The sequence below is a fragment of the Arachis ipaensis genome, chromosome B2, assembly GCF_059453495.1.
Source record: "Arachis ipaensis isolate K30076 ecotype BB chromosome B2, ASM5945349v1, whole genome shotgun sequence".
NCBI classification, from domain to species: Eukaryota; Viridiplantae; Streptophyta; class Magnoliopsida; order Fabales; family Fabaceae; genus Arachis; species Arachis ipaensis.
This window is the reverse complement of record NC_142437.1, coordinates 10944320-10971133: the sequence shown is the minus strand read 5'-3', so window position 1 is coordinate 10971133 and position 26814 is coordinate 10944320. Positions and strand designations below refer to the sequence as shown.

The 26814-nt window shown below is 37.8% G+C and overlaps 1 protein-coding gene and 1 non-coding gene across 2 annotated transcripts; one reads left to right on the top strand and one right to left on the bottom strand.

Annotated features, from left to right (window-relative positions):
- Positions 1–147: 147 nt before the first annotated feature.
- On the top strand, positions 148–9623 carry LOC148573025 (uncharacterized). Its single transcript, XM_088504807.1, has 3 exons — positions 148–299; positions 2507–3636; positions 9299–9623. Exons 2-3 carry the CDS (start codon positions 2514–2516, stop codon positions 9322–9324), a joined length of 1149 nt encoding a protein of 382 aa, XP_088360933.1. The 5' UTR covers positions 148–299; positions 2507–2513; the 3' UTR covers positions 9325–9623.
- Positions 9624–26175: 16552 nt separating this feature from the next.
- LOC148573024 (small nucleolar RNA R71) lies at positions 26176–26283 on the bottom strand. The gene has a single exon (XR_015905645.1). It is a non-coding gene; the product is annotated as a small nucleolar RNA R71 (small nucleolar RNA).
- Between the last annotated feature and the right edge of the window lie 531 nt (positions 26284–26814).

The window sequence follows — 26814 nt, the reverse complement described above, 5'->3', positions numbered from 1 at the left end:
GAATTTCTTTGATTTCTGATGTTTTAGGATCCAATTAGCTTGAGAGAAACGTTCACTCTTGCTTATGTGAAGCTTGGGTAAGGTGAGGATACGATAATTCTATTTTAATTTCATTAAATTTGAGCTTTGAGTATTAAATTGGGTATATATGTATTATGAATGTGTATTAGGTTGAAAATAAATAATTGGAGCTTGAAATTGTGAATACTGGAACTTGGAGGAAGCGGATTAGTTGAGTTTTGAGGGGCTGTTTTGGTTTTGAATAAATAGCTTTGGTCGTTACGTGGAAATCGGCTAAGGTATGGTTTAGGTTTCTTGCATTTAATATATAATGTTCTGTGAAAACTTAGGCTAGATGACCATTGGATAAGTTGGAATGCAGGTGTATGTTTAATGTTTAGTAATTTATCGATGAATATATTTGGTTGAAGTTTATTGGATAATTAGTTTTTAATTTTGGATGGTGAATGTTGTTATGTTAATTTGGAGAGAATTATGGTTGAATGTTATTGTTGATTAACTAATGATTTGGTGAATTATTGATTTGAGGTATAACTATTGTGGAGGTTGTTGTGATAATGAGGTATTTTGTGTTAAAAGCCTAGGATTTGTGAACTATGATCCTTAGTTGAATTTTGGTTGTTGGATTTGAATATTGTATGAGTTTAATTGTTGATTTGAAGTAGATTTATTGTGGTGATTGTTATGATGATGAGGAAGGGTATGTTGAATTGAAAAGAAAGCAGGTTTGGACCCGAAAAGGGTGGCAAAGTCCGAGTTTTAGAGGAGATGCTGCCAAAATTTTATAAAAAATTAGAGATTTTATTTAGATGATTATTTAAAAGAGATTTAGATTTAAAGGTTATATGGTTTGATTTTGGGTTATTAAGATAGTGAGTATGTTTTAAGTTTGAAGTTTGATTCTTAGAAAAGAATGAATTATGTTTTGAATTGAAACTATTGATGGATGGAATGGAAGGTGATATAATGAAGGATAAGGATTGAATATGTTTAATGTATGATGATGAATGAGATGCAATTGGGAATGATGTGGATGTTGATGAATTATAATTGAATTATTTATATGGCTTATGAATTTGAATAATCTGAGATACGAGATTCCCTGGATTAAGTGCCGTGGCTTGCCACCACGTGTACCAGGTTGAAAACTCGATACTCTGTTGACCCTACGACGTAAGTGTGACCGGGCACTACATAAATTCCCGGGAATGTTACCCCCATTGAGCAATATTGATTATTTGAGAAAAATCTATGCATAGACTCTTGGGGATGCACGTCGGGGGACAGTCTAAGGACAATTCAGACTTGTCGGGTTGGCTGGATAACCGACAGATGAGCCTCATCAGCCATAGGACAGGCATGCATCATATGCATATTACTTGAATTACTTGCTTGTGCTCTAATTGGGTGTGCCTATCTGTATTTGCCATGCTAAATGTGTATTTGTTACCTGCAGTAGTTGTAACTTTCTTGTGTTTGCCTTTATCTGTTTATTTGTCTGTGAAAATGCATGATGGAATTGGAGGTATGGAGGAATGGCAGTATAGGACTTAGATTTAAGGTTAAGTTAAGTTAGGATTAAATATTTCTAGGAAACCACCTTTTATGGCTTCTGTTTAATACTTTAAGCTCTACAATCTGAGTGTCGGCGTTCTAGGATTGCCTCTGGCATTCCCAGGACCTTATATATTATGTGTGTGGCACCTTTACCATACTGAGAACCTCCGGTTCTCATTCCATACTATGTTGTTAATTTTCAGATGCAGGTCGAGAGGCATCTCGTTAGGCGTCTGGACTCTTGAAGCGGAGTGGTTACTGGGATATTTTGTTATGCTATGATGTATATATATGTACTTAGTTTTCTCTCCGCATGACTTATTCTTTTTGATCCTCTTAGAGGTTTATGGAGAGGCAGGATTGTGTATATGTACTTTTGGGTTTTGGATATGTATGTATATATATGTGTAAATATTCTCCGGCCAGTCTTGACTTCGCAGGCTGAGTTAGGAGCTTGATATTTTGTATCTTTGGCACTCTATTCCTACTTCTGTTATCTTATGTTTGACAGTTACAGTTTTCTTAGCATGCAAGTTAACTCGTTCCTTGAGCGTTGCGCTTTTATCTCGCGATTTTTATTTTCCCTATCCTTCAAGGCTCCTAGCATATTATAACTCTTCTGCTATTATATGTACTTATTTTATTTTAGAGGTCGTAATACCACATCACCTTTGTTTTACGACTTAAGCGTAAAGCTTTGTGTGGTAGGGTGTTACATTAATGGTATCAGAGCCGTTCGTTCCTATAGAGCCTGAAAGACGGACTGATTGTGCTTCTGTGCATTCTCTGTATATGTGTTTATGTGCTATTAGGATATCTGATTGATATATATGGCATAAACGTTTGTGAGCATGCATTTGGAACTTAACGCATTAGACCTGCGATATTGAGACTGATCAACTTAATATCACTTGTTTGGTGTGTATAGGGACCAGATGTCGACTCGCGGACGCGGTCGCGGGCGAGGTAGAGGTAGGACAGGCACCGTTACTCCTGTACCCACAGGGACTGATCCAGTAGACTTTATGGCTGCCTTGGGAAATATGGCTGCAGCTATGCAGGCAACAGCTGAGGCACTGGGTAATCAGATAAATCAGGGTAATCATGGGAACAATAATGATGGAGACGGTCCTATGACACTTGCTACATTTCTGAAAGTTCGCCCTCCGACTTTTAGGGGAACCTCAAATCCAACTGATGCAGATAATTGGATTCAGGCTATGGAAAGGGCGTTACAGGCACAACAGGTTCCTGAAGAGCAATGGGTTGAATTTGGGACTTATCAGTTGCAAGGTGAAGCTCAGTATTGGTGGCAGGGAACACGACGTATCCTGCAGCCTGATGGTGCTGCGATTCCTTGGGAGGTTTTCCGGACAGAGTTCTATAAGAAATACTTTCCTAATTCAGCTAGAAATGCCAAGGAACTTGAATTAATGCAGTTAAAGCAGGGACAAATGACTGTTGCTGAGTATACCAGCAAATTTGAGGAGTTATGTCGCTTTTCTCGTATCTGTCAAGGTGCGCCTGAAGATTTTGCTGAATGGAAGTGTATTAAATATGAGGGAGGTCTTCGGAGCGATATTCTGAGCTTCGTTGCCCCAATGGAGATCAGGGTATTTTCTGAATTGGTGAATAAGAGTAGGGTGGCTGAGGATTGTGTGAGGAAGGCGGCAGCAGAGAAAGGGAGTTTGAGGATGCCTTTTCAGAGGCCTTCAGGGAGGAACTTTGCTCCGAGAGGTAGGAATTTCAAACGTGGAGGTTTTGTTTCACAGCAGACTCAGGGTCAAGGTAATTACAGAAGGCCGAATACCAATGCTAGTCAAGGAAAAAGGTTTGGGAAGCAGCCACAGCAAGATCTGAATTGTCAGAAGTGCGGAAAGTATCATCCTGGAGTTCCGTGCAGACTAGGACTTGGAGTGTGCTATTCCTGTGGACAGCCCGGGCATATAGCCAGTAATTGCCCTGAGAAGAAGTATGAGACTGGTAGGGTGCAGCAGCCGGGGAGAGTATACACCACTTCTACCATTGGTGCTGAGGGATCTGAGACACTGATTAGAGGTAATTGTGAAATGGCTGGTAAAATCTTAAATGCTTTATTTGATTCAGGAGCAAGTCATTCATTTATTGCATTTGAAAAGGCCCATGAATTAGGATTGAGAATGGTGGTTCTAGGTTATGATTTGAAAGTATATAATGCTACTCATGAAGCTATGGTGACTAGGATAGAATGTCCACAAGTTCCTTTTCGAGTGCAACAGCATGAATTTGTGCATGATTTGATTTGTTTGCCTATGACTGGTCTTGATCTCATTTTGGGATTGGATTGGTTATCCAAGAATCATGTTTTGCTTGATTGTTCTGAGAAGTCAGTACAGTTTATGCCAGAAGGGTCAGAAGCACCGGTTGTGGTGAATAGTTACTATTTGAACTCTATGATAGTAAACTGTTCTGGAACCGAATGTCAGGGTATTATGTTATTAACTGCGGGAGTATCAGGTGATGATCAGAGTTTAGAGCAAATTCCGGTTGTATGTGAATTTCCAGATGTGTTTCCGGATGATATTAATGAATTCCCACCTAACCGAGAGGTTGAATTTGCAATTGAGTTGGTACCTGGATCCGGTCCAATTTCAATTACTCCTTATAGGATGTCGCCTTTAGAAATGGCTGAACTGAAAGCTCAGCTGGAAGATCTGTTGGGTAAGCATTTTATCCGACCAAGTGTTTCTCCGTGGGGAGCGCCAGTGTTACTGGTAAAGAAGAAGGATGGGAGTATGCGGCTGTGTGTCGATTATCGGCAATTGAATAAGATCACTGTGAAGAATAAATATCCGTTGCCTAGAATCGATGATCTAATGGATCAGTTACAGGGTGCCGGTGTATTTTCTAAGATTGATTTGCGATCCGGATATCATCAGATAAGGGTTAGAGACGAGGATATTCCGAAAACTGCTTTCAGAACCCGTTATGGTCATTATGAGTATACAGTGATGTCTTTCGGGTTAACTAATGCCCCGGCAGTATTTATGGATTATATGAACAGGATTTTTCGACCGTATCTGGACAAGTTTGTTATTGTCTTCATTGATGACATTCTTGTTTATTCTAAGACTGAAGAGGAACATGCTGATCATTTGCGAACTGTGCTGCAAATTCTGAGAGACAGGAAGTTATATGCTAAGCTATCTAAATGTGAGTTCTGGAAGAGTGAAGTGAAGTTTCTCGGCCACGTGGTGAGTAAGCAGGGGATAGCTGTGGATCCTGCTAAGGTGGAAGCAGTGATGAATTGGGAGCGACCAACTTCAGTGACAGAGATCAGGAGTTTCTTAGGTTTGGCAGGGTATTATCGCAGATTCATTAAGGGATTTTCACAGCTCGCCTTACCTTTAACTAAGTTGACTAGGAAGGATACACCTTTTATCTGGACTTCGGAATGTGAAGAGAGTTTCCAGGCATTGAAGCACAGGTTGACTACTGCACCTGTATTGGTATTACCTGAACCAAGTGAATCGTTTGAAGTGTATTGTGATGCATCTCTGAAAGGGTTGGGGTGTGTTTTGATGCAGCACCAGAATGTTGTAGCATACGCCTCACGGCAGTTAAGGCCGCATGAGATGAACTACCCGACACATGATTTAGAACTTGCTGCTGTTGTGTTTGCTTTAAAGATTTGGAGGCACTACCTCTATGGCGTTAAGTTTCATGTTTTCTCAGACCATAAGAGTTTGAAGTATCTTTTTGAGCAGAAAGAGTTGAATATGCGTCAGAGGAGGTGGATGGAGCTTCTGAAAGATTATGATTTTGAATTGAATTATCATCCAGGAAAAGCGAACGTTGTGGCGGACGCTTTGAGTCGGAAGTCTGTATATGCAGCTTGGATGATGCTACGGGAGGAAGAGTTACTAAAGGCATTTCAAGGTTTGAATTTGGGAGTTAGAGAAGAATTTGGAATTTTGTGTTTGAGTCAGTTACAGATTTCAAGTGATTTTAAATCAGAACTTCTGAAGGCTCATCAAGATAGTGAAGCGTTACGTAAGGTATTACCAGCAGTTGAACAGGGAAAACAGTGGAGAATGTCAAAAGGTCAGGATGGTTTATGGAGGTTCAAGAACCGGATTATTGTGCCTGATGTTGGAGACCTACGACAAAGTATCTTGAAGGAAGCTCACAAGAGCGGGTTTTCAATTCACCCAGGGAGCACTAAAATGTATCAGGATCTGAAAGCGATGTTCTGGTGGCCAGGTATGAAGAATGATGTGGCATTGCATGTATCTAAATGTTTAACGTGTCAGAAGGTTAAGATTGAGCATCAGAGACCATCAGGGACCCTTCAGCCTTTGGAGATTCCACAATGGAAATGGGAGAGTATCGCAATGGATTTTGTGATAGGTTTGCCTAGAACCCGATCTGGTTGTGACGCTATTTGGGTGGTTGTGGATCGACTGACAAAATCAGCTCACTTTCTTCCTATCCGAATAAGTTGCACAATGGAGGAATTGGCTCGAATGTATATCAAAGAGATTGTCAGGTTGCATGGTGTGCCTTCTACTATCATATCTGACAGAGATCCTCGTTTCACATCAAGGTTCTGGGGAGCTTTTCAGCGTACATTTGGGACTCAGTTAAGCTTGAGTACTGCGTATCACCCTCAGACAGATGGTCAGTCAGAAAGAACTATTCAGACCTTGGAAGATATGCTAAGAGCTTGTGTTTTGGACCAACCGGCGAGCTGGGACCGGTATATGCCATTAGTAGAGTTTGCTTATAATAATAGCTATCATGCGAGCATCGGAATGGCTCCATATGAGGCTCTGTATGGCAGGAAATGTCAATCTCCATTGTGTTGGTATGAAACTGGAGAAAGGAGTTTATTAGGGCCTGAGATGATAGCCGAAACGACTGAGCAGATAAAGAAGATTCGTAGTCGAATGCTTATAGCCCAAAGCTGCCAAAAGAGCTATGCTGACCAGAGGCGAAAGCCTTTGGAGTTCGAAGAAGGAGAACATGTCTTTTTGAAAGTTACACCAACCACTGGAGTGGGAAGAGCTATTAAGACCAAGAAACTGAATCCCCGTTATATTGGACCGTTTGAGATTCTGAAAAGAATTGGACCAGTGGCTTATAGAATTGCCTTACCGCCATACCTTTCGAATTTGCACGATGTATTTCATGTATCACAGCTTCGGAAGTATACTCCTGATGCAAGTCATGTTCTAGAACCAGAACCAATTCAAGTGAGAGAAGATCTAACACTCCCAGTAATTCCGGTGAGGATTGATGACACCAGTGTTAAACGATTACGAGGAAGGGAAGTATCATTGGTAAAAGTAGCTTGGAGACGAGCTGGTATCGAGGAACATACCTGGGAACTCGAATCAGATATGCGAAAGGACTATCCACATCTCTTTTCAGGTAACTATATTTGAATTTTGAGGGCAAAATTCTTTATTAGGTGGGTAGAATGTAAACCCCGGTTAAATTAGTAGATAATTAGTTAATAAATTATTTTTTAATAAGGAGGATTAGAAATGCGAATATTATATCAAAATAGGGTAGAGCTCATCGAAACGAGAATTTTGACACTAATTTTGAAGAAAACGGTCCAAAAATGGACCGAAAGGACCGAACCGGTTGAACCGGACCCGAACCGGGCTATCGGTCCAACCGGACCAGCCCATTAAAAAGAGCCACGGGCTCTTTTTCCCTCATTTCCTCAAGGACGCAGCTGAGCTCCAGGGAGAGGAAAGGAACGCCGAACCTTTACGGCAAAGTTCCAAATCCCGTAATTCCTCCGTTCGAGCTCCGATCGCCGCACCGTTTGCGGCCACGCGTTCACCGCGTCGAGCTCTACATTTCTGCCGGAACAATTTCATAGGTAACTTGCTATTTCACTCTCAGCTTCATCTTCCCCCAATTTTCGAATTTTAAGTGGGAATATTGAATTTCTTTGATTTCTGATGTTTTAGGATCCAATTAGCTTGAGAGAAACGTTCACTCTTGCTTATGTGAAGCTTGGGTAAGGTGAGGATACGATAATTCTATTTTAATTTCATTAAATTTGAGCTTTGAGTATTAAATTGGGTATATATGTATTATGAATGTGTATTAGGTTGAAAATAAATAATTGGAGCTTGAAATTGTGAATACTGGAACTTGGAGGAAGCGGATTAGTTGAGTTTTGAGGGGCTGTTTTGGTTTTGAATAAATAGCTTTGGTCGTTACGTGGAAATCGGCTAAGGTATGGTTTAGGTTTCTTGCATTTAATATATAATGTTCTGTGAAAACTTAGGCTAGATGACCATTGGATAAGTTGGAATGCAGGTGTATGTTTAATGTTTAGTAATTTATCGATGAATATATTTGGTTGAAGTTTATTGGATAATTAGTTTTTAATTTTGGATGGTGAATGTTGTTATGTTAATTTGGAGAGAATTATGGTTGAATGTTATTGTTGATTAACTAATGATTTGGTGAATTATTGATTTGAGGTATAACTATTGTGGAGGTTGTTGTGATAATGAGGTATTTTGTGTTAAAAGCCTAGGATTTGTGAACTATGATCCTTAGTTGAATTTTGGTTGTTGGATTTGAATATTGTATGAGTTTAATTGTTGATTTGAAGTAGATTTATTGTGGTGATTGTTATGATGATGAGGAAGGGTATGTTGAATTGAAAAGAAAGCAGGTTTGGACCCGAAAAGGGTGGCAAAGTCCGAGTTTTAGAGGAGATGCTGCCAAAATTTTATAAAAAATTAGAGATTTTATTTAGATGATTATTTAAAAGAGATTTAGATTTAAAGGTTATATGGTTTGATTTTGGGTTATTAAGATAGTGAGTATGTTTTAAGTTTGAAGTTTGATTCTTAGAAAAGAATGAATTATGTTTTGAATTGAAACTATTGATGGATGGAATGGAAGGTGATATAATGAAGGATAAGGATTGAATATGTTTAATGTATGATGATGAATGAGATGCAATTGGGAATGATGTGGATGTTGATGAATTATAATTGAATTATTTATATGGCTTATGAATTTGAATAATCTGAGATACGAGATTCCCTGGATTAAGTGTCGTGGCTTGCCACCACGTGTACCAGGTTGAAAACTCGATACTCTGTTGACCCTACGACGTAAGTGTGACCGGGCACTACATAAATTCCCGGGAATGTTACCCCCATTGAGCAATATTGATTATTTGAGAAAAATCTATGCATAGACTCTTGGGGATGCACGTCGGGGGACAGTCTAAGGACAATTCAGACTTGTCGGGTTGGCTGGATAACCGACAGATGAGCCTCATCAGCCATAGGACAGGCATGCATCATATGCATATTACTTGAATTACTTGCTTGTGCTCTAATTGGGTGTGCCTATCTGTATTTGCCATGCTAAATGTGTATTTGTTACCTGCAGTAGTTGTAACTTTCTTGTGTTTGCCTTTATCTGTTTATTTGTCTGTGAAAATGCATGATGGAATTGGAGGTATGGAGGAATGGCAGTATAGGACTTAGATTTAAGGTTAAGTTAAGTTAGGATTAAATATTTCTAGGAAACCACCTTTTATGGCTTCTGTTTAATACTTTAAGCTCTACAATCTGAGTGTCGGCATTCTAGGATTGCCTCTGGCATTCCCAGGACCTTATATATTATGTGTGTGGCACCTTTACCATACTGAGAACCTCCGGTTCTCATTCCATACTATGTTGTTAATTTTCAGATGCAGGTCGAGAGGCATCTCGTTAGGCGTCTGGACTCTTGAAGCGGAGTGGTTACTGGGATATTTTGTTATGCTATGATGTATATATATGTACTTAGTTTTCTCTCCGCATGACTTATTCTTTTTGATCCTCTTAGAGGTTTATGGAGAGGCAGGATTGTGTATATGTACTTTTGGGTTTTGGATATGTATGTATATATATGTGTAAATATTCTCCGGCCAGTCTTGACTTCGCAGGCTGAGTTAGGAGCTTGATATTTTGTATCTTTGGCACTCTATTCCTACTTCTGTTATCTTATGTTTGACAGTTACAGTTTTCTTAGCATGCAAGTTAACTCGTTCCTTGAGCGTTGCGCTTTTATCTCGCGATTTTTATTTTCCCTATCCTTCAAGGCTCCTAGCATATTATAACTCTTCTGCTATTATATGTACTTATTTTATTTTAGAGGTCGTAATACCACATCACCTTTGTTTTACGACTTAAGCGTAAAGCTTTGTGTGGTAGGGTGTTACAAAGTCACATTGACATTGTTGCTTTGAATTTAACCTGAGTTAATAATGTTGTTAATGAGATGATTAACATGGTAATAGTTGAGAGTAATCCCATGGGTCCCAATCGGAGGGTTGAATAATGTTGGTCATGTTTGTGTTATAGAAAAGAACTCTTGCATAAGATCTCCAAAGCCTTCCCAAGAAAGTAGAACCATTTCTAAAGACATTGCAATTCTTGAACACAAACCCATTTGAATCCGTTGAATTTGTTCTCCCTTGTGCTGTTATATATCTTACAAACCCTTTTTTTAATGCCCCTCCAATCAGCTACACCTTTGCCATTGCTAATACAACAATAATATATTTAAATAATCAGCAATTCTCATTCAATCCATTTTTATTTTGGTGGAGTTTATGATAATTGTAGTAGGTGAATTCTATCATACCCTCTCTAAAATAAAGGGTAAATTACCCTTTGTGATATATACAGTGTATTATTGATAATTATCTTTCTACCAGAGTTTCAAGATTCACGTTATCTTCTCTTTTCTTTTCAATTGACGCTATGTTTCTCTTGATACTTGATAACAATGTCATTTTCATCATCCCCACCAAATACACTTCTTCTACTCCAATTTTAAAATTCTAATTCCTTTCAAATCGAATCACCAATTTCAATCAATTAAGTTAGGATTTTGAACTTGTTCTTACGTTTTTAATCTCTAATTTCAACGAGCACAACTATCAATTTTTCACATCTCTTCTTTTTAAGATTTTTTTTCGTATTAGAAGATATTACGTTCGGAGAGAAGCAAGAGGGTATGAGTTTGTATGACAGATATGAATTTGTATCATAAATAAAATTCTTGTAGGTAATTAATGGCATGAATAATAAAATAATTAATTAATATTTGAGGCGAATGTGAATATTAAAATACTTATTCTATTTTGTCTTATTGTTATCTGAATAATAATTTAATATTTTTTGTGACAATATAATAATTTAATATGCTCCACTAATGCATTAGTTTTTTTTTTAAATTAGGGAAGAGGTGTATTTGGTGGAGATTATGAAAATGACACTGTTATTAAATTTTAAGAGAAACTTAAAAAAAGAGAAGATAAAATGAATCTTGGACTGATGAAAGGATAATTTATCAATAATTACTGTATATTTCACAATGGGTAATTTACCATTTATTTTAGAGAGGGTATGGTAGAGATAACCTATAATAGTTACCATGGCTAAACAATTTTAACATTATTTAAAAAATATTATTAAAATTAAATTCATATTTTTTTATATGAATTTTACATTAAATTTTAAATTAATTTTTATCATATATATAATTGATGAGCAGATAATTTATACGCTTTTTGTCATTGTTTTTAGGTAGTTTTTAGTATGATTTAATTAGTTTTTACTATGTTTTTATTAGTTTTTATGCAAAATTCATATTTCTGGACTTTACTATGAGTTTGTGTATTTTTTTGTGATTTTAGGTATTTTCTGGCTGAAATTGAGGGACCTGAGCAAAAATCTGGTTCAGAGGCTGAAAAAGGACTGCAGATGCTGTTGGATTTTGACCTGCTTCACGCGAAATGGATTTTCTCGAGCTACAGAAACCCAATTGGTGCGCTCTCAATTGCGTTGGAAAGTAGACATCCAGGGCTTTCCAACAATATATAAGATTGCGTTTGTTTCTGAGAACAGAACAGGACAAGACACTGAGAACAGGACAGGACAAGACACTGATGGACAAAGACACAAAATTTTGTGTTCTTGTATTCTGTTTGATGATAAACTAGAACAAATTATGAAAATCTAATTTATTCTCATTTTTTTCATTCAAAAAATTTGAGATGAAAAATATAATAATAAAAAATATAATTATGAAAAATTAACAAAAATAATAAAAAAAAGAATGAAAAATAAGTTGTGTCCCTTGTTAGTGTCTCCATGTCCTTCCTGTCAGGATGGACACAAAATACACTAATTCAGTGTCTCTGGACACACTGTCTCTGTCCATGTCTCCTCTGTCAAACATGATTTTGTGTTTCAGTATCTATGTCTTAGTGTCCTGTCTCTGTAAACAAACGCAGCCTAATAGTCCATACTTTGCCTGAGTTTTGACGACGCAAACTGGCGTTTAAACGCCAACTTCCTCCCCTATTCTGAAGTTAAACGCCAGAAACAGGTTACAAACTAGAGTTAAACGCCACAAACAAGCTGCAACCTGGCACTTAACTCCAAGAAAAGCCTCTACACGTGTAAAGCTCAATGCTCAGCCCAAACATACACCAAGTGGGCCCCATAAGTGGATTTCTACACTATCCATCTTAGTTTACTCATTTTCTGTAAACTCTAGCTACTAGTTTAGTATAAATACCACTTTTAGAGACTTACTATGGACCTCATGACATTTTACACGTTCCATATTGTATTTTTGACGGCATGAGTCTCTAAACCCCATGGTTGGAGGTGAGGAGCTCTACTGTGTTTCGATGAATTAATGCAATTACTTCTATTTTCCATTCAATCACGCTGGTCTCTATTCTAAGATATTCACTCGTACTTAACCGTGATGAATGTGATGATCCGTGACACTCATCACCATTCTCAACCTATGAACGCGTGCCTGATAACCACTTCCGTTCTACCTTAGATTGAGTGTATATCTCTTAGCCTCTTGGTTCATGATCAGAGTCTTCGTGGTATAGGCTAGGACTATTGGCGGCCATTCCTGAGATTCGAAAAGTCTAAACCTTGTCTGTGGTATTCCGAGTAGGATCTGGAATGGGATGACTGTGACGAGCTTCAAACTCACGAGTGCTGGGCATAGTGACAGACGGAAAATGATCAATGGATCCTATTCCAACATGAGTGGGAACTGACAGATGATTAGCCGTGCGGTGACAGCGCATTTGGACCATTTTCACTGAGAGGACGGATGGTAGCCATTGACAACGGTGATCCACCAACATACAGCTTGCCATGGAAGGAGTCCTGTGTGCGTGAAGAAGAAGACAGTAGGAAAGCAGATATTCGGAAGACAGAGCATCTCCAAATCCTCAATCTGTTCTCCATACTGCATAACAAGTATTATTTAATTTATGCTATTTACTCTTCATAAACCCAATCATTTTTATTATTAATTTCCTGACTAAGAGTTACAAAATAACCATAGCTTGCTTCAAGCCGACAATCTCCGTGGGATCGACCCTTACTCACGTAAGGTATTACTTGGACGACCCAGTGCACTTGCTGGTTAGTGGTACGAGTTGTGAAAAGTGTGATTTACAATTCGTGCACCAAGTTTTTGGCGCCGTTGCTGGGGATTGTTCGAGTTTGGACAACTGACGGTCTATTTTGTTGCTTAGATTAGGAAAAAATTTGTCTTTTTTTTTTTGGTTTAGAGTCATTAAAATTGAGTCTTTATTATTATTTTTGGTTAAAAATTTTAAAATTCTTATTTTATTTTTTCTAAATTATTTTTGAAAGTTTCTAAAACCAATAACCTCTTAATTTAGTCTTCTGTTTGAGTTTAGTTTCATGTTTTAAGTTTGGTGTCAATTGCATGATTTTATTTTTCTTTCAATTTTTTGAATTATATGTTCCTTGTTCTTTCCTAATCTTCAAGTTGTTCTTGTTTATTTTCCTTGTTTGATCTTTAGTTTTTCTTGCTTTGTGTCTTTCCTTGTTTTTCTTGTGCAATTTCGAATTATTAGTGTCCAAGGTATAAAAATTTTTAAGTTTGGTGTGCTTTGTGTTTTTAATTCCTTAAAAATTTTTCAAAAATTTGTTCTTGGTGTTCATCTTGATCTTCAAGTTGTTCTTGGTATTCATCTTAACATTCAAAGTTTTCTTGTTTGCTTTCTTTGTTTTGATCTAAAAATTCTAAGTTTGGTATCATTTTATTGTTTTTCTCTTTCCTCATTAAATTCAAAAATATCTTTTCTCTTTATTTTAATTTAATTTTCGAAATTTTCCTTTAAAAATTCAGATTTTTATTTTAAAATTTTTATCTTATCTTAGTTTTAAATTTCAAAATTCAAATCTTTTTCAAAAAAAAAAAAATCATATTTTTTTCAAAATCTTATCTTATCTTATTTCAATTTTAAAATTCAAATTTCAAAATTTTTAATTTAAAAACTTATTTTCTCTTACCTAACTTATCTTATCTTTTCTAATCTCAAATCTTCTCTTTTATTTATTTTCTTAAAAGTATCTTTAATTTTAAGACGTATCTTTTTCAAAACTTCCTAACCACTTTCTCTCTCTTCACTTTTTGAAAATCCTTACCCATTTTTTAAAAATTTTTTTAATTAATTAATTATTTTAGTTTTCAATTTTCTTTTAATTTTTGAACTTATATTCAATTTTTCACTTATTTTATTTTATTTTGGTTTTCAATATATATATATATATATATTATTTGCAATCCACATCATCTCCCTTTCTCCATCATGGACCTAAGTGGAAATGAACAGTTCAAAAAGACTTTGGGGTTATATGCTAACCCCACTACTGCTTCATATGGGAGTAGTATCTGTATACCTCCCATCAGAGCCAGCAGTTTTGAGCTAAATCCTCAGCTCATTGTCATGGTGCAGCAAAATTGCCAGTATTTCGGTCTTCCACAGGAAGAACCTACTGAGTTTCTGGCACAGTTCTTGCAAATTGCTGACACAGTACATGACAAGGAAGTAGATCAGGATGTCTATAGATTATTACTGTTTCCATTTGCTGTAAAAGATCAAGCTAAGAGGTGGTTAAATAACCAACCTACAGCAAGCATAAGAACATGAAAACAGTTATCAGACAAATTCCTGAATCAATATTTCCCTCCAAAAAGGATGACACAGCTAAGGCTAGACAGCCAAGGCTTTAAACAAGAGGATGATGAATCCTTTTATAACGCCTGGGAGAGGTACAGAGGGATGCTAAGAAAATGCCCCTCTGAAATATTTTCAGAGTGGGTGCAGTTAGACATCTTCTACTACGGGCTTACAGAAAAAGCTCAGATATCTCTAGACCACTCAGCTGGTGGATCTATACACATGAGAAAGACTGTTGGAGAGGCTCAAGAGCTTATTGATATAGTTGCTAGAAATCAACATCTGTACATAAGTAATGAGTCCTCCATGAAAGAAGAAGCTAAGGTAGTATTAACTAACTTTAGTCCTCAGGAACAAGTTGCTAAACTCAATCAGTAACTATCTTCTATAACAAGGCAGTTAACAGAATTTAAGGAGATGCTACAAGAAACCAAAATTGCTAACAAGGATATGGAATCACAATTGAATCAGACAAGATAGCAGTTATCAAAACAGATAACAGAGGAGTGCCAAGCAGTTTAATTAAGAAGTGGAAAAATGTTAAATACTTCAACTCAAAGCAGCAGAAAGCCAAGAAAAGAACAGCTGATAGAGGATGAGCCACCTGCTACCCAAAATCCCTCTAAGGACAGTAAGAGCCCAGAGAGGAATAAGTCTGGCGATCAAAGGCCAGAAACAGGTGAAAAACTGGCGTTAAACTCCCAATCCATGTCCAATTTTGGCGTTCAAACGCCAGAAAAGGGTAGGAATCTGGCGTTAAACGCCCAATCCACGTCCAGTTCTGGCATTCAAACGCCAGTGAGGGATCAGACACTTGCAAGTGCTGATACTAACCCCCTCAATAAGGCTTCTCAACCTGCCTATGTAGGAAATAAACCTGCAGCAACTAAGGTTAAAGAATATAAAGTCAAAATACCTTATCCTCAGAAACTCCTCCAAGCAGAATAGGATAAACAATTTTCCCGCTTTGCAGACTATCTCAGGACTCTTGAAATAAAGATTCCGTTTGCAGAGGCACTTGAGCAAATACCCTCTTATGCTAAGTTCATGAAAGAGATCTTAAGCCATAAGAAGGATTGGAGAGAAACAGAAAAAGTTTTTCTCACTGAAGAATGCAGGGCAGTCATTCTAACAAGCTTACCAGAAAAGCTTAAGGATCCCGGAAGCTTTATGATACCATGCACATTAGAGGGTACTTGTACCAAGACAGCTCTATGTGACCTTGGGGCAAGTATCAATCTAATCCCTGCATCAACTATCAGAAAGCTTGGCTTGATTGAAGAGGTCAAACCAACCCGGATATGTCTTCAACTTGCTAATGGCTCCATTAAATATCCATCAGGCATAATTGAGGACATGATTGTCAAGGTTGGGCCATTTGCCTTTCCCACTGACTTTGTAGTGCTGGAAATGGAGGAGCACAAGAGTGCAACTCTCATTCTAGGAAGACCTTTCCTAGCAACAGGATGAACCCTCATTGATGTCTAAAAAGGGGAAGTGACCTTGAGAGTCAATGAGGATGAGTTTAAGTTGAATGTTGTGAAAGCTATGCAGCATCCAGACACCCTAAACGACTGCATGAGCGTTGATATTATTGACTCTCTGGTGGAAGAGGTTAATATGACTGAGAGTCTCGAATCAAAGCTAGAGGACATTTTTAAAGATGTTCAGCCTGATCTGGAGGAACCAGAGGAAACAAAAGAACCTCTGAAAACTCCTCAGAAACAGGAGAAACCTCCTAAACCTGAGCTCAAACCACTACCACCATCCCTGAAATATGTATTTCTGGGAGAAGGTGACACATTTCCTGTAATCATAAGCTCTGCTTTAGAGCCACAGGAAGAGAAAGCACTAATTCAAGTGCTCAGGACACACAAGACAGCTCTTGGGTGGTCCACAAGTGATCTTAAAGGCATTAGCCCAGCCAGATGCATGCACAAGATCCTATTGGAGGATAATGCTAAGCCAGTGGTTCAACCACAGAGGCGGCTAAATCCAGCCATGAAAGAGGTAGTGTAGAAAGAGGTCACTAAATTACTGGAGGCCGGGATTATTTATCCCATTTCTGATAGCCCCTGGGTGAGCCCTGTCCAAGTTGTACCCAAAAAGGGAGGCATGACAGTGGTTCATAGTGAAAAGAATGAACTGGTTCCTACAAGAACAGTTACAGGGTGGCGTATGTGTATTGACTACAGAAGGCTCAATACATCCACCAGAAAGGATCATTTTCCTTTACCATTCATAGACCAGATGCTAGAAAGACTAGCAGGTCATGAATATTACTGCTTTTTGGATGGCTATTCAGGTTATAACCAAATTGCAGTAGATCCTCAGGATCAAGAGAAAATCGCATTCACATGTCCATCTGGAGTATTTGCCTACAGAAGGATGCCATTTGGTCTGTGTAATGCACCTGTAACTTTTCAGAGATGCATGCTCTCTATCTTCTCTGATATGGTGGGAAAATTTCTGGAAGTTTTCATGGACGACTTCTCAGTATTCAGAGACTCATTCAGCTCCTGTCTTGATCATCTAGCACTTGTTCTGAAAAGATGCCAAGAGACTAACCTGGTTTTAAATTGGGAAAAATGTCACTTTATGGTGACTGAAGGAATTGTCCTTGGGCATAAAATTTCGAACAAGGGAATAGAGGTGGATCAAGCTAAGGTAGAGGTAATTGAAAAATTACCACCACCCACCAATGTTAAGGCAATCAGGAGCTTTCTGGGGCATGCATGATTCTATAGGAGGTTTATAAAGGATTTTTCAAAAATTGCAAAACCTCTGAGAAATCTGCTAGCTGCTGACACGCCATTTGTGTTTGACACAGAGTGTCTGCAGGCGTTTGAAACTCTGAAAGCTAAGTTGGTCACAGCACCAGTTATTTCTGCACCAGACTGGACACTACCATTCGAACTAATGTGTGATGCTAGTGACCATGCCATTGGTGCAGTATTGGGACAGAGGCATGACAAGCTTCTGCACGTCATTTACTATGCTAGCCGTGTTTTAAATGATGCGCAAAAAAAATTACACAACCACAGAAAAGGAATTGCTTGCAGTGGTTTATGCCATTGACAAGTTTAGATCTTACTTAGTAGGATCAAAAGTGATTGTGTACACTGACCATGCTGCTCTAAAATATCTCCTCACAAAGCAGGATTCAAAACCCAGACTCATAAGATGGGTATTGCTTCTGCAAGAGTTTGATATAGAAATAAGAGACAGAAAAGGGACAGAGAATCAAGTAGCTGATCACCTGTTCCGGATAGAACCAGTAGCAGGAGCGTCCCTCCTTCAGGAAGCTCCATGGTTGGAGACATTGCAAACTATAAGACTCAAGATTCTCCTTTTGTAACCATGGAGAGGAAGCATGAAAAGCTTCTCTCAATACAGAGTCAAGCAAAACCCCCACATTCAAACTCTAAGTTTGGTGTTGGGAGGCCACAACCAAACTCTAAGTTTGGTGTTGAGAGGCCCCAACCCTGCTCTGATTATCTGTGAGGCTCCATGAGAGCTCACTGTCAAGCTATTGACATTAAAAAAGCGCTTATTGGGAGGCAACCCAATGTTATTTAATTATATCTATTTATTTTCCATTGCTATTTTATGTTTTCTTTAGGTTGATGATCATGTGAAGTCACAAAAACAACTGAAAAATAAAAAACAGAATGAAAAATAGCACACCCTGGAGGATAAGCTTACTGGCGTTTAAAAGCCAGTAAGAAGCATCAGACTGGTGTTAAACGCCAGAACAGAGCATCAAGTTGGCGTTAAACGCCAAGAAAGGGAGAAAAGCTGGCGTTTAATGCCAGAAACAAGCAGCAGTCTGGCATTAAACGCCAGGATTTCACTCTAAGGGCGTTTATACGCCTAAATGGAGCAGGGATGATAAGTCCTTGACCCCTCAGGATCTGTGGATCCCACAGGATCCCCACCTATCCCACCTCTTCTTCTCTAATCTTCACACCTTTCCATAACATTCTTCCCCAAATACCTTTCACCAATCACCTCCATTCCTCTTTCCCATCACCTCTTCACCATTCAAATTCAAACCATCTCCCTCCCAAACCCACCCACACATGGCCGAACCACACACCTCCATCTCTTCTATTTCTTCTTCTTCTACTACTTTCTCTTCTTCTTTTGCTCGAGGACGAGCAAACGCTTTAATTTTGGTGTGGTAAAAGCATTATTTTTGTTTTTTCATAACCATTCATGGCACCTAAAGCCGGAGAAACCTCTAAAAAGAGGAAAGGAAAGGCAAAAGCTTCCACCTCCGAGTCATGGGAGATGGAGAGATTCATCTCAAAGGTCCATCAAGACCACTTCTATAAAGTTGTGGCCAAGACATCCTCATTGAAGAGGACAAGCCCATCACTAAAAAAAGGATGGAGCAAACAAGAGAGCCCACTCATGGACCTCAACAAGAGGATGAGGAAATTCCTCATCATGAAATCCCTGAGATGCCTCAAGGGATGCACTTTCCTCCACAAAACTATTGGGAGCAGATTAACACCTCCCTAGGAGAATTAAGTTCCAACATGGGACAACTAAGGGTGGAGCACCAAGAGCACTCCAACCTCCTCTATGAAATTAGAGAAGATCAAAGAGCTATGAGGAAGGAGCAACAAAGACAAGGAAGAGATATAGAGGAGCTCAAGAGCACCATTGGTTCTTCAAGAGGAAGAAGACGCCACCCTCACTAAGGTGGACCCGTTCCTTAATCTCCTTGTCTATTTATTTTTCTGTTTTCGTTCTCTATGCTTTATTTTTATTTGTGTTTGTGTCTTTACTACATGATCAGTAGTGTCTGGTAACTATGCCTTAAAGCTATGAGTGTCCTATGAATCCATCACCTCTCTTAAATGAAAAATGTTCTAAAAAACAAAAGAACAAGAAGTACATGATTTCAAATTCATCCTTGAAATTAGTTTAATTATATTGATGTGGTGACAATACTTTTTGTTTTCTGAATGAATGCTTGAACAGTGCATATTTTTGAATTTGTTGTTTATGAATGTTAAAATTGTTGGCTCTTGAAAGAATGATGAAAAGGAGAAATGTTATTGATAATCTGAAAAATCATAAAATTGATTCTTGAAGCAAGAAAAAGTAGTGAAGAACAAGGCTTGCGAAAAAAATGGCGAAAAAAAAAGAAAAAGCAAGCAGAAAAAGCCAAAAGCTCTTTAAACCAAAAGGCAAGAGCAAAAAGCCAGTAACCCTTTAAACCAAAAGGCAAGGGTAAAAAAGATCCAAGGCTTTGAGCATCAGTGAATAGGAGGGCCCAAAGGAATAAAATCCTAGCCTAAGCGGCTAAACCAAGCTGTCCCTAACTATGTGCTTGTGGCGTGAAGGTGTCAAGCCAAAAAGCTTGAGACTGAGCGGTTAAAGTCGTGATCCAAAGCAAAAAGAGTGTGCTTAAGAACTCTGGACACCTCTAATTGGGGACTTTAGCAAAGCTAAGTCACAATCTGAAAAGGTTCACCCAGTTATGTGTCTGTGGCATTTATGTATCCGGTGGTAATACTGGAAAACAAAGTGCTTAGGGTCACGGCCAAAACTCATAAAGTAGCTGTATTCAAGAATCAACATACTGAACTAGGAGAATCAATAACACTATCTGAATTCTGAGTTCCTATAGATGCCAACCATTCTGAACTTCAAAGGATAAAGTGAGATGCCAAAACTGTTCAGAGGCAAAAAGCTACTAGTCCCGCTCATCTAATTGGAGCTAAGTTTCATTGATATTTTGAAATTTATAGTATATTCTCTTATTTTTATCCTATTTGATTTTCAGTTGCTTGGGGACAAACAATAATTTAAGTTTGGTGTTGTGATGAGCGGATAATTTATACGCTTTTTGACATTATTTTTAGGTAGTTTTTAGTATAGTTTAGTTAGTTTTTACTATGTTTTTATTAGTTTTTATGCAAAATTTACATTTCTAGACTTTACTATGAGTTTGTGTGTTTTTTTGTGATTTCAGGTATTTTTTGGCTGAAATTGAGGGATCTGAGCAAAAATCTGGTTCAGAGGCTAAAAAAAAGGACTGCAGATGCTGTTGGATTCTGACCCTGCTTCACGCGAAATGGATTTTCTCGAGCTACAGAAACCCAATTGGTGCGCTCTCAATTGCGTTGGAAAGTAGACATCCAGGGATTTCCAGCAATATATAATAGTCCATACTTTACCCGAGTTTTGACGATGCAAACTGGCATTTAAACGCCAACTTCCTGCCCTATTCTGAAGTTAAACGCCAGAAACAGGTTACAAACCAGAGTTAAACGCCATAAACAAGTTGCAACCTGGCATTTAACTCCAAGAGAAGCCTCTACACGTGTAAAGCTCAATGCTCAGCCCAAACACACACCAAGTGGGCCCCAGAAGTGGATTTCTGCACTATCCATCTTAGTTTACTCATCTTCTGTAAACCCTAGCTACTAGTTTAGTATAAATACCACTTTTAGAGAATTACTATGGACCTCATGATATTTTACACGTTCCATATTGTATTTCTGATGGGATGAGTCTCTAAACCCCATGGTTGGGGGTGAGGAGCTCTGCTGTGTTTCGATGAATTAATGCAATTACTTCTATTTTCCATTCAATCACGCTGGTCTCTATTCTAAGATATTCACTCGCACTTAACCGGGATGAATGTGATGATCCGTGACACTCATCACCATTCTTAACCTATGAACGCGTGCCTGATAACCATTTCCGTTCTACCTTAAATTGAGTGTATATCTCTTAGCCTCTTGGTTCATGATCAGAGTCTTCGTGGTATAGTCTAGGACTATTGGCGGCCATTCCTGAGATCCAGAAAATCTAAACCTTGTCTGTGGTATTCCGAGTAGGATCTGGGATGGGATGACTATGACGAGCTTCAAACTCACGAGTGCTGGGCGTAGTGACAGACGCAAAAGGATCAATGGATCCCATATTTTATGATATATTTTGTGCTTAATTTGAGTGATTTATTCAATCCTTCGCCCACTTATTCATATTAATTGCATGGTTTTACTTTCCCTTCCTTATTATGTGATATATGTGAAAAACATGTTTCCTATGCTTTAAAATTAATTATTTTAATTACCTTTATTTCCATTCGATGCCGTGATTAGTGTGTTGAGTAGTTTCAGATCTTCTAAGGTAGGAATGACTTAAAGGATGGAAAAGGAAACATACAAAAATGGAAGGAAAGCACAAAACGGAGTTTCTAAAGAAACTGGCATCCACGCGATCGCATGGGCGACACGGATGCATGCCAAGCACAAATCAACAGTGACGCGACCGCATAATTGACGCGACCGTGCGCCTTAAGCAAAACACATATGACGCGGTGATGAGCGGATAATTTATATGCTTTTTGACATTGTTTTTAGTATGTTTTTAGTAGGATCTAGTTACTTTTAGGGATGTTTTCATTAGTTTTTATGTTAAATTCACATTTCTGGACTTTACTATGAGTTTGTGTGTTTTTCTGTGATTTCAGGTATTTTCTGGCTGAAATTGAGGGACTTGGGCAGAAATCAGATTCAGAGGTTGAAGAAGGACTGCTGATGCTGTTGGATTCTGACCTCCCTGCACTCAAAGTGGATTTTCTGGAGCTACAGAACTCGAAATGGCGCGCTTCCAATTGCGTTGGAAAGTAGACATCTAGGGCTTTCCAGAAATATATAATAGTCCATACTTTGGCCAAGAATAGATGACGTAAAATGGCGTTCAACGCCAGCTTTCTACCCAAATCTGGCGTCCAGCGCCAGAAAAGGAGCCAAAACCAGAGTTGAATGCCCAAACTGGCACAAAAACTGGCATTCAACTCCAAGAAGGACCTCTACACGTGCAACACTCAATCCCAGCCCAAGCACACACCAAGTGGGCCCTGGAAGTGGATTTATGCATCAATTACTTACTTATGTAAACCCTAGTGACTAGTTTATTATAAATAGGACCTCTTACTATTGTATTAGACATCTTTGGTCTCAGTTTTAATCCAGTGTTCATCTTAGGAGACTATTGATCACGTTTTAGGGGGCTGGCCATCTCGGCCATGCCTGAACCTTCACTTATGTATTTTCATACGGTAGAGTTTCTACACTCCATAGATTAAGGTGTGGAGCTCTGCTGTTCCTCAAAGATTAATGCAAAGTACTACTGTTTTCTATTCAACTCATCTTATTTTGCTTCTAAGATATCCATTCGCACCCAATAACGTGATGAAGGTGATGATTATGTGTGACGCTCATCATCCTTCTCCTTTATGAACGCGTGCCTGACAAACACTTCCGTTCTACATGAAATAAGCTAGAATGAATATCTCTTAGATCTCCTAACCGGAATCTTCGTGGCGTAAGCTAGAATGATGGCGGCATTCAAGAGAATCCGGAAAGTCTAAACCTTGTCTGTGGTATTCCGAGTAGGATTCAATGATTGAATGATTGTGACGAGCTCCTAACTCGCGATTGCAGGGCGTTAGTGACAGACGCAAAATGATAGTAAATCCTATTCCAGCATGATCGAGAACCGATAAATGAATAGCCGTGCCGTGACAGGGTGCATGAGCATATTATTCACTGAGAGGATAAGATGAAGCCATTGGCAAGGGTGATGCCTCCAGACGATTAGCCGTGCCGTGACAGGGCATTGGATCATTTTCCCGAGAGATGACCGAAAGTAGCCATTGACAGTGGTGATGTATCACATAAAGCCAGCCATGGAAAGGAGTGAGACCGATTGGATGAAGATAGCAGGAAAGCAGAGGTTCAGAGGAACGAAAAGCATCTCCATTCGCTTATCTGAATTTCCTACCAATGATTTACATAAGTATCTCTATCTCTATTTTATTAATTAATATTCGAAAACCACATAACTGTTTTATATCCGCCTGACTGAGATTTACAAGGTGACCATAGCTTGCTTCATACCAACAATCTCCGTGGGATTCGACCCTTACTCACGTAAGGTATTACTTGGACGACCCAGTGCACTTGCTGGTTAGTTGTATCGAAGTTGTGACAAATTATGAATGTGTAATCACGATTACGCGTACCAAGTTGCTCACGTGCCAGGAATAGTTTGAGCCTGGACATCACAATTTCGTGCAACAAGTTTTTGGCGCCGTTGCCGGGGATTGTTCGAGTTTGGACAACTGACGGTTCATCTTGTTGCTCAGATTGGGTAATTTTCTTTTTATTTTGTTTTCAAATTTTTTTTCAAAAAAATCTTTCAAAAATTTTTCTTTTGTTTTCGAAAAAAATATAAAAATGTTTTCAAAAATTTTATTCAAAATTTTTAAGAATGAATTCTAGTGTTTCATGAAGCATGTTGAAGCCTGGCTGGCTGTAAAGCCATGTCTAATTCCTTTGGGAATGAGTATGTCAGGCGTGTCATGTATGAATTACATGCTGAAGCTTGGCTGGCCATTGGCCATGTCTAGTGTTTTGGACTGGAGCTTTCATTGAAAGCTTGGCTGGCTAGTGAGCCATGTCTAATTCCTGGACTGAAGCTTTAGACTAACATGGCAAGATTCCTGGAATTCATATTAAAAATTTTGGAATCCTTATTTTCCTTTTTCAAATTAATTTTCGAAAAAAATACAAAAAAATTAGAAAATCATAAAAATCAAAAATATTTTTCTGTTTCTTGTTTGAGTCTTGAGTCTTGTTATAAGTTTGGTGTCAATTGCATATGCATCTTGCATTTTTTCGAAAATATCATGCATTCATAGTGTTCTTCATGATCTTCAAGTTGTTCTTGGTAAGTCTTCTTGTTTGATCTTGATGATTTTTTGTTTTGTGTCTTTTCATGTTTATCATATGCATTCTTGAATTCTTAGTGTCTAAGTATTAAAGAATTCTAAGTTTGGTGTCTTGCATGTTTTCTTTGCATTAAAAATTTTTCAAAATTGTGTCTATGATGTTCATCTTGACATTCAAAGTGTTCTTGGTGTTCATCTTGACATTCATAGCATTCTTGCATGCATCACATGTTTTGATCTAAAAATTTCATGCATTGCACCTTTTTAGTGTTTTTCTCGCTTGCATCATAAAAATTCAAAAATAAAAAAATATCTTTCCCTGTTTCTCTCATCAAATTCGAAAATTTGAGTTGACTTTTTCAAAAATTTTTAAAATCAAGTTGTTTCTTATGAGTCAAATCAAATTTTCAATTTAAAAATCTTATCTTTTTCAAAATCTTTTTCAAAAAAATCAAATCTTTTTCAAAATTCTTAGTTATTTTCGAAAATTCCAAAAATATTTTTCAAAAATCTTTTTCTTATTTTTATATCAAATTTTCGAAAATAACATAATCAATTAATGTTTTGATTCAAAAATTTGAAGTTTGTTACTTGCTTGTTAAGAAAGATTCAAACTTTAAATTCTAGAATCATATCTTGTGATTTCTTATGAATCAAGTCATTAATTGAGATTTTAAAAATCAAATCTTTTTCAAAATTAGTTTCTAAAATATCTTCTTATCTTATCTTTTTCAAAATATCTTTTCTAACCTCCCAACTTCTTATCTTTTCAAAATTTGTTTCAACCAACTAACTAACTTTTTGTTTGTTTCTTAAACTTTTTCAAAACTACCTAACTAACTCTCTCTCTCTAATTTTCGAAAATATCTCCCCTCTTTTTCAAAATTTCTTTTTAATTAACTAATTATTTTTATTTTTATTTTTGATTTCAAAAATTTTCGAAAATTACTAACATTTTTCAAAAAAAAAAAAAAAACCATTTTCGAAAATCACTAACTCTTTTTCAAAAAAATATTTTCGAAAATTCTCCCTCTTTCATCTTATTCTATTTATTCATTCATCTACTAACATCTCATCTCACATCTCTGCCATCCTCACAGTTGTGTTTCTTCCATTATATTACATTCTCTGTCTCCCCCTTTTCTTCCACTTACAAAGGGATCCCTATACTGTGGTATAAAGGATCTCTATTATTATTATTATTATTATTATTATTATTATTATTTTTCTGTGCCTTCTTCTTTGTCATATGAGCAGGAGCAAGGATAAGAACATTCTTGTTGAAGCAGATCCAGAACCTGAAAGGACTCTGAAAAGGAAACTAAGAGAAGCTAATATACAACAATCCAGAGATAACCTTTCAGAAATTTTCGAACAGGAAGAGGAGATGGCAGCCGAAAATAATAATAATGTAAGGAAGATGCTTGGTGACTTTACTGCACCTAATTCCAATTTACATGGAAGAAGCATCTCTATTCCTGCCATTGGAGCAAACAACTTTGAGCTGAAACCTCAATTAGTTTCTCTGATGCAGCAGAACTGCAAGTTTCATGGACTTCCATCTGAAGATCCTTTTCAGTTCTTAACTGAATTCTTGCAGATCTGTGATACTGTTAAGACTAATGGAGTAGATCCTGAAGTCTACAGGCTCATGCTTTTCCCATTTGCTATAAGAGACAGAGCTAGATTATGGTTGGATTCTCAACCCAAAGACAGCCTGAACTCTTGGGATAAGCTGGTCACGGCTTTCTTAGCCAAGTACTTTCCTCCTCAAAAGCTGAGCAAGCTTAGAGCTGATGTTCAAACCTTCAGACAGAAAGAAGGTGAATCCCTCTATGAAGCTTGGGAAAGATACAAACAGTTGACCAAAAAGTGTCCTTCTGACATGCTTTCAGAATGGACCATCCTGGATATATTCTATGATGGTTTATCTGAGCTATCAAAGATGTCACTGGACACTTCTGCAGGTGGATCCATTCACCTAAAGAAAACGCCTGCAGAAGCTCAAGAACTCATTGACATGGTTGCTAATAACCAGTTCATGTACACTTCTGAAAGGAATCCTGTGAGTAATGGGACGCCTATGAAGAAGGGAGTTCTTGAAGTTGATACTCTGAATGCCATATTGGCTCAGAATAAAATATTGACTCAGCAAGTCAATATGATCTCTCAGAGTCTGCATGGAATGCAAGCTGCATCCAACAGTACTCAAGAGGCTTCTTATGAAGAAGAAGCTTATGATCCTGAGAACCCTGCAATAGCAGAGGTGAATTACTTAGGCGAACCTTATGGAAACACCTATAACTCATCATGGAGAAATCATCCAAATTTCTCATGGAAGGATCAAAAGCCTCAACAAGGCTTTAATAATGGTGGAAGAAACAGGTTTAGCAATAGCAAGCCTTTTCCATCATCAACTCAG

What these genes read in the sequence shown, in the direction of transcription:
- LOC148573025 (XM_088504807.1), top strand. Translation starts at nt 2,514, where the DNA reads ATGTCGACTCGCGGACGCGGTCGCGGGCGAGGTAGAGGTAGGACAGGC. An exon ending in ATCTGAGACACTGATTAGAG is followed by an intron (nt 3,637 to 9,298) that starts GTAATTGTGAAA and finishes GTTAATTTTCAG; the next exon opens with ATGCAGGTCGAGAGGCATCT.